This window comes from Malania oleifera, chromosome 5, assembly GCF_029873635.1.
Source record: "Malania oleifera isolate guangnan ecotype guangnan chromosome 5, ASM2987363v1, whole genome shotgun sequence".
Classification (NCBI taxonomy): Eukaryota; Viridiplantae; Streptophyta; class Magnoliopsida; order Santalales; family Ximeniaceae; genus Malania; species Malania oleifera.
In genome coordinates, this window is record NC_080421.1 from 18,169,390 (window position 1) to 18,178,230 (window position 8,841).

Here is an 8,841-nt window from a genome sequence, read left to right on the forward strand (position 1 = left end):
ACTCGGGTTAAACGTCTAATTACGTAGTTTCGGCGCGTAATCACCTTGTCCCCCACCCTTTTTTTTTTTTAAATTTTCGATTGTCATGACAAGAGCCACTGATATATTTTTTTTATTATTTTAAAACCCGAACCGGCTTTTGAAAAGTCGGTTGGGTATATTTTCGTAATTTTTTTCCATTTTCTCTATTTTCTGTTTTTCATTTTTTTATTAATATTTTGTTAAAAAACTCCGAAAAATCCGATTATAAAAATAAAAGTACATAAATAAATGTCAAATCACGGGAAGTTAAAAATATCAAATCTACCGCTTTCGTTTGAAGTTTGAACCATGGTCAAAACGAAGTTGGAATTTTTCTCTCATTGGCAATGGCATTTCCCATATTTAGGCTACAGGTCGCCGTCTCGACTCTGCGTGATGGTGTAACTCCCTATTTCTCCGTCGCTTGGACCAATCTCCTCTTCGTTTCCTCCGCGGGTCTCCCTCCCTCCCCCTTCTCTCTCCTCCACCTCTTCTCTCTCCCCCACCACTCTCATTCCTTTTATAAACACGCACACACATCTCCACAGCCTGACAAACCATCTCTGAATCCATCAAACACTGTAAAACGAAATGGGTCGTCTCGGATCTTCTTTCTCCATGGCTGCCATGCGTTTCTTGCTCTTGTTCCTTTTCTTCGCCGCCTCGTCGGCGATGGAAATGTCCATCATTAGTTACGACGAGAAGCACGGGCAGCGGACGGACGGCGAGGTCATGAGAATTTACGAAGGCTGGCTTGCGAAGCACGGGAAAGCGTCCAATGCGATCAGTGAGAAGGACAGGCGATTCGAGGTGTTCAAGGACAATCTGAGGTTTGTGGACGAGCACAACGCCGTGAACCGGACTTACAAGGTGGGGCTGAACCGGTTCGCCGATCTGACCAATGAGGAGTACCGGGCGATGTATTTGAGCGCGAGGGTTAGGGGCAAGAGGAGGGCGTCGGGGTCGAAGAGCGACCGGTATGCGTTTCTGGCCGGGGAGGAGTTGCCGAAGGCGGTGGATTGGAGAGAGAAGGGAGCAGTAGTTGCTGTCAAGGATCAAGGGAATTGCGGTATGTGGTTTAATCTTTTTTGTATTGTTTGTTTGCTTTCGTTTTTATTTGTTAGTTTTGCTTTCCTGTTTTTGCTATGGTAGTATTATTTTTTATATGATAGAATTTATTTCTATGAAATATGGGCAGGAATTTGGGCCCATCAATCCTTTTCTTTTTTTTTTTATAAGATCTGCATAGGCCCACTTGATTTTTTTTGTGGACACAAAGATGTGTCAAACGTGTTGTAGTTATGCAAAGTCAATACGTGCTGAATATTAATTTTTTGTTTTTGTTTATGGGATGAATTATTCTGCATCTGTTTGTTTTGGAAATTTTGATTTTGAGTATTGTTAGCGGGATCTATGTTGTTTTGTGTATCTTGATTGATGTGAAAACCAGCCAATCATGAAGTCTGGGGGAGATATTTTGATGTTCTTCAGCTAATTTCATGGAGAATGCATCTCTTTTACTTTTTTTTTTTTGGTTTCTTAAAATTTGCTTTGAAATATATTTGGAGAAAATAGATAAACTCTAACAGGGTAGTTTGTTTATAAGTCTTGGCCTCTTGCGTCCAAAATTGTTGTAAAAAATTGTGTTGTCACCGTAGGGATTCCCCATTTCGGCCTAACAGTATGAATGTAACACTAAAAACCAGCTATTATTGGTAGAAAGATGGATGAATAACTTAATAATAAGAATTGAGTTTCCCACCCATAAGAATCTCATTGAGCAAAATATGGCTGATATTGGATGATTCTGCATTCCACTTGGAAATTAGTGTAAAGATCATTGTAGAAAAAGCCTCATAACGAGCAAACAGTTGTACTATTTTGCCCTGACCAGGGGCAACATTAACTTTTGTGGTGTGGGGAACCAATATTGGTTCTTTGAGGCATTGTGTGCCAATGACCATGAGTTATTTTTAATTCTTATACTTACTCTTGATGGAAGAGAAGGTTTGAGCCCATTTTGTATATTTGCTTTGCATTGTAAGAGGTGAAATTTTAGCCAGGAAGATATTGTCAAGGTAATTATTTATTTGTTTTGAGCATTCTCAATATAAGGAGTACCCTTTTGAAACAGCTGTGGAATGGCATAGAAATTAGAACATCAATGCCTCTTGCACAAATCATGAGGTGCCCCCTAGGAGACAGCTACTTGTTAATGCTGCTGAAGGGTACCACGCACTGTCATTGTTATACGTCTTAGTATTGAAGAATTTTCACGAGATGAGAAGAGCCAAGCTGGTTTGCTTGGTCCATGGAAACTTGTGCTCCATTTCACTTTCCGTAAATTTGAAGGAACCTTAGAATTGTTGTCAAGTATGTATTCATGCAACAGGTGTGATGGTTTGAGGATCTACTATCCCAAGCATCAAAGTGATCAAACTAAGCCTTAATGTTTCTCATGTGGTACAATTTGTTTAGGATGCATTTTTTTGAGGGATTTAGCATGAAATGTTATGCTATAGTGTTTGGCTATTTGCAAAGCAAGGCAATTGTATCTGTTCTATTGTTAACCATTCCTCAAATCATTCTTTTTTTTCCGAGGAAAAAGAATGATGTCTCAACTATATATGCCCCTTTTTATTTCAAATTTTGTAATTTTAGTTTGTTTCTAAATGAAGGGAGTTGCTGGGCGTTCTCAACTGTTGCTGCGGTGGAAGGGATAAACCAGATTGTAACAGGTAGTCTGATACCTCTCTCTGAACAGGAACTAGTGGATTGTGATAGATCATTTAACCAGGGATGCAATGGAGGCCTCATGGACTATGCTTTTGAGTTTATCATTGACAATGGTGGCATTGATAGTGAAGAAGATTACCCATATAAAGCTACTGATGGCACATGTGATCAATATCGGGTTTGTGCCAAATTCTTCTATCTAAGAAAACAATGATGAATAGCATTGGCTACTTGAAAGCACAGTTATTTCTTCTGCATCTATTAGTTTAGCATTTGTTTATGATCTGTTGTTGATCCTTTTATGCTTGCAGAAAAATTCTCGAGTTGTTACCATTGATGGTTATGAAGATGTCCCAGCAAAGGACGAGAACTCCTTGAAGAAAGCTGTGGCAAACCAACCTGTTAGTGTTGCCATTGAAGCTGGTGGCAGGGCTTTTCAACTCTACCAGTCGGTAATGACTCTAATTTCTTCACCCTATTCCCATGTAAATTATTGTGGTGTTCTATAGGTTGTTCTTTGAGGACCATGTGGCTGGTAAAGAAGACATGCAACTATACCAACCAAGTCAATCCCTCATCTTATAGCTTCTTTTTCTCTTGAGAGTAACATATGGATCACTGCCCCACTAACTGATCGTATGAGTGTATGCAATTATGCAAATGGCCTTCTTTGTGCTTAGTTACACATCCATTATACATAACAATTTTCTTTGAACCAGATGGATTGATAAGATGGACTGACAATGTTTGAATCAGTCTTGACTGATGCTTTGATGCATAAATGATTAAAAAATTATTTTTTCCCCTATTATTTGTCAGGGTGTATTTACTGGAAAATGTGGAACGGCCCTGGACCATGGTGTTGTAGCTGTTGGATATGGTACAGAAAATGGTAAAGATTATTGGATTGTAAGGAACTCATGGGGTCCCAGTTGGGGGGAGAATGGTTACATCAAGATGGAGCGCAATATAGCTGGCAGAACTGGAAAGTGTGGAATTGCAATTCAGCCCTCATACCCCACCAAGAAGGGACAGAACCCCCCGAAACCAGCCCCATCTCCTCCATCACCAGTAAGGCCCCCCACAGAATGTGACGATTACTACAGTTGCCCCGAGGGAAGCACCTGCTGCTGTATGTATGAGTATGGCAACTTCTGCTTTGGATGGGGATGTTGCCCTCTGGAGTCTGCCACTTGCTGCGATGACCATTACAGTTGCTGCCCTCACGACTATCCCATTTGTGATCTAAATGCTGCTACCTGCCGAATGGTGAGTATTCAAAATATTTCCTTAATGAGTTTGCACATGGTTGGACTTTTACTGGCTAATCTATATCTAGACCAACTCTGAGTTCCCAAAATTTGGAACCAGCTATACTAAGTCCTACATCAAACTGGATCAGTCTGGGGCACATGATCCAAACTGACTGAATTGAGTTTTTGAAAATTACAATGAGGGCCAACTTGATTTCTTTATAGAGCTGAATTAAACCAACCATCAAGGTTAGTTCGTTATGTGACAAAGTGGTTTCACTGCACCTATGCTAGGCAAGCATGTTATCTCACCATCATCATCATCAGTTGTTGTTCTGATAGTAATACTGATATATTTTTATTTCAGAGCAAGGACAATCCTTTGGGAGTAAAAGCATTGCAGCGAAGCCCTGCTAAACCTAACCATCATGTTGGCAAGAAGGTCAGCAGTTCTTGAGAAGCACTAGGGTCCTTTGTTTGAGAGGAGTGAAAGTAACCAAGGTTCCCGCAGCAAATCTTTGCATGTTTGCTGCCGCCGCCAACTCATTGGTGTAAAATTTGCAAGAAAGAAGGGCTTTGGGCTTTGCATCGTCCATTGTCAAAATGAGACCTTCTACTGTATATAGAAATTCAGCATTAGGATTGTCCGCAGTCTTCGATGTTGGAATGTTTTATTGATTTTTAGCTGTATCGTGTAGTGGTTCTTGTAAATAATCTCTTCATGACTTTCCAAACTAAAGATCTTTTTAAGTTGATATTCATGTTTCACTCTTGCTCCAGATTTGCACGTTGCTGTGGCTCTTGTTGAGGCCTTGACTGTATTTACTTTATGGGGTGCACTTACTAGTTTCTAAGTATTATATTTGAATTTGTGTGGACTCAGTAGAATTCAAGGTAGCTTGGTCCAAATTCTAGTTGTGAATTCGACGCTCCAAATGTTTTTTGAGTCGGTTGACAAGCGGCTCTTAAGGCCATGCTGAAAGGAAAAGGGGCGAAGGCTTGGTAATGGAAGAAGCCATCTTGACTCAAGTGCTAAACAGAGATAGTGTTGAAAGTTACAAGTGGTGTTTGATTGTATTTAAAATAAGTTGTATTTGGATACTTACTTTTATTATAAGGTATTTTATGATTATTTTTAAGCATATTTTAAATTACAAATATTACTATTTTTTTTAATTAACACTTTTATTAATAACTATTTTAATTATTTATAATTTAAATTTAAATATATACTATTAAAAAAATAATATAAGATTATAATTTTAATTAATAATAATCTTATAATTAATGTATATTATTACTATCGTATGAAATTATTGATACAAATAATATTGTTAATTAAATTTAAAATATATGAATTTATTTAATGTTAATTTAAATATATTAATTTCTTGTTCAATCCATAATTGAATTATAATAACTAATATGTATTTATAAATATATTTCAAATAAAAATATTCATATTTATATAATTTGAATTTTAAATGATAATTACATTAATTTTATAATTAAAAATTAAACATTTTCTATTATCTAAAATAATATAATATTATCTATTAATTAACCATAATCTTGTTATTAATGTATATTTATAACATATGATTATCATACTAATTTTTTTTAGAAATAATATTAATAACTAAATTTAAATTTTTAGTTCATTTAAGATTAATTTAAATTTATAGGTGATTTTTTATTCATTTTAGAATTTAATTATATTTTATTAATAATTAATAAGTTATAGTGCATAATAAAATAATATATGATTAAATTTTTATTAATAATTTAATGAATAATTAGGTCAACTGTTATTTTTAATTAAAATTTAAATATTTTTATCAAGTAAGAATAATGTAATATCAAAATTCACATAATTAGTTCTTTATAAAGTGGTTCTGGAAAAACACTTATTGCAATAAGTGTTTATTGTGGTGTGACTCATAAGTCACTTTATTGTAAAAGTGTTTATTTTAAGTGATAAGTGTTATAAATATATTTTTTAAGTGTTCTTAAACAGGCTAAATGTTTTCAAAAAATAGTATTAATAAAAATTATCTATCTATTTATAGTATTGTAAAATGCAATTCGACTCATTTATGTTGTTTGATATGTTTTTGTAAATAAAATGAACACTTGAATATATCAAAATTATGAACTGCTACAAAATATTTTATCAAATTTGCTAAAATTTGAATCTTCAAGCATGTCATTGTGGTTTTGATATTTACAGAGTTCATAGAGTTTAATGATGTTTTATTCTAAAATTTTGAATAACATCCATCTAAATCATCAATACTAATTAAAGGACCAAATCCTTCCTAAAATTTCTCAAAAAATGATGTACTATAGGAATTACATCCAACATATTTTTATTTCTTGAATGGCTTGCTTGATCTTATATTTGTATTTTCAATGTCTTATTTGATCACAGCCAAATTCTTTGCTTTTCAAATATCATAGACAAATTAGTTAATTTGTCTAAAATTGTATTTCAATTCAAGTTTTTAAACCATGATTTTGAAATTCGGAATGGTGACCAACTCGGTGAAGTCTTTGGGTCGGTCCATTTGATTGGACCGATAGATTCAAGCAATGATTATATGTATATATTCGCAAACACATATGTACGCATACATATGTATGCATGTTTGTATATTATAAACAAAGTTATATCACTTGATGTTGGTAACTATTATCATCCTTAAATAAATATTAAATAATAACATAGAATTTTATTTGGTTAAAATTTATTTTCATTTCGCTGGGATCGAGAATTTATTTCAAAGGAATAAAATAGTATAAGGAAATTCATCTTCTATTGTATTTTTTATATATTAAAAAAATGAAATATTAAAATTATGATTCAAAATTAAGAAAAAAAATAGATGTTAAAGATATGAAAAATTAAAAATTTTGTTAATTGGTTTGTTACATATGTTATTTTTTTTTTTTTTCACTTTCTATAATAAAGTATACAAAATTTACATTCCTTCATATTTAACATTATTTACTCTTAATATTTCTAAGTTTCAAACAAAGAAGAGGAAAAAGATATAATTTTGAATGCCCGTAATGCATTATAGATGTATAATTATGTACTATGGTTATTTAACAAACAAAACATAGGCCTTGGTGATGAGAGTCCTTCTTCTGATCCTTGAGGTTTGGATCAAACTAAAAACCAATTCGACTCAATTGACTTGCTGACTGAAGATTCAATTGATTTAAGCTAACCAACATATAAGAACATGTTTAGGCACAATTTTTCTGAGTTAGATCAACTCAAATCATGAAACAACAACATTTTTTCTATGATATAAGGTCTCATCAAAGCTTTTCTAAAATATGTCAAATTTTTAAAACACAATAATATGGAAATTGTTTCATTTTTTTTAAGTAAGTGGATATAGGAATATATTTAGATGATGTCACAAGCTTTTATTTGATTTTGTTCCAATTTTGAGTTGTTAGTGTGTTGGATATGATGTGATTTGGTTGAATATTAAAAAAAGTTTTATGGTGGATGGGGTCTCTTGTAGCAAGAGGGTGTAAAGGGGCAAAGTGATGGCATAGCTTTGTTTTACAAATATAAAAAACTAAAACTTTCACTTAAAATTAATAGAGAAAGATGTTGGGAGAGTAAATTGGAGTCTAAATTCTTATTGCAATTTGTTGGCATAGATACTAACAAGATTGTAACAACTTGAGTTAGTCAAGTTGTGGCTGCTCGATCTTGGCTCTTTTATTTGAAAGAGAGGTTAAATTTAAAGTTCTATACTCGAGCTCTACTTGTTTAACATATATATAACTCAAGTTCGACTTGACTAAAACTCATTTTACATTAGTAAACGAGTTGAACTTGGGTTTGAACTCGACTTAGTTGAAGCTCATTTAAAACTAATAAACGAACTAAGCCACTAAACCAATTAAATTAATTGATAATTAATAAACAAAATTAGGAAAAAATTTATATTTTTTAATGTAAAAATTGTAAAATTAAATATTTAATGACTCATTAAATATCGAGTTGTTCATGAGTCTAATATCGAATTTGTTCATGAGCTACTATCGAAGTACTAAATGAGCTGGTAAACGAGCTGACTTGCGAGTTATTAGATAAGTCACCTCGCAAACCTAACAAGTCGAGTATGACTCAATTTGAACTCGACTCTTTAGTAGACTTGAAATTTGAGTTCAAACTCGACTTGTTCAACTTAATATATAAAATAGTTTGAATAAGTCATCATTGAGTCAAGTATTGAGTAACTTACGTGCAACTTGACTTATTTGCAGCCCTACATACCGTTTTAAGTGTAATTAATATATTTTTCGGTACTATCCAACATAGTCTATTTTATTGCAACATAAAGAGTTTTATTTTGACATACTCAAATTAAATTGGACGCGTCAATATTTTTAAGAATGACCCAACTACCTTCTAACCTATTTTTCTATTATCATTATTATTATTATTACTATTGTTATTGTAAAAATTTATTCAGGAGAATATGGATCAATTACAATGTCAATCGCCTACCCAAAATGAAAGAAAACCAACTTGGAGGACCTAGAGTATACTCCAAGAGATCACTTTGATGCCTACAGAAAATTTGAAAGGACTATATGATTGCAACAGTTGTGGAGTGAGTGAGAATGAGATGATATTTCTTATCTTCCTTATGGGGTCCTTTCTATAGGTATTTAAGATATCTCCTTATTGATTTTTTTACTAATAAATTGCAAGGTCATATTTTCAGATATGTTATTAAGGATTCAATGTTGGGGTCTTACATAAGTTAAAGTTAAGTTTAATGTTGGGGTCTTTTTTAGG

The 8,841-nt window shown here is 33.2% G+C and overlaps 1 protein-coding gene across 1 annotated transcript; it reads left to right on the forward strand.

Annotated features, from left to right (window-relative positions):
• Positions 1-361: 361 nt before the first annotated feature.
• On the forward strand, positions 362-4,789 carry LOC131154890 (cysteine proteinase mucunain-like). Its single transcript, XM_058107698.1, has 5 exons — positions 362-1,090; positions 2,700-2,935; positions 3,069-3,209; positions 3,577-4,026; positions 4,378-4,789. Exons 1-5 carry the CDS (start codon positions 613-615, stop codon positions 4,465-4,467), a joined length of 1,395 nt encoding a protein of 464 aa, XP_057963681.1. The 5' UTR covers positions 362-612; the 3' UTR covers positions 4,468-4,789.
• Positions 4,790-8,841: the final 4,052 nt, after the last annotated feature.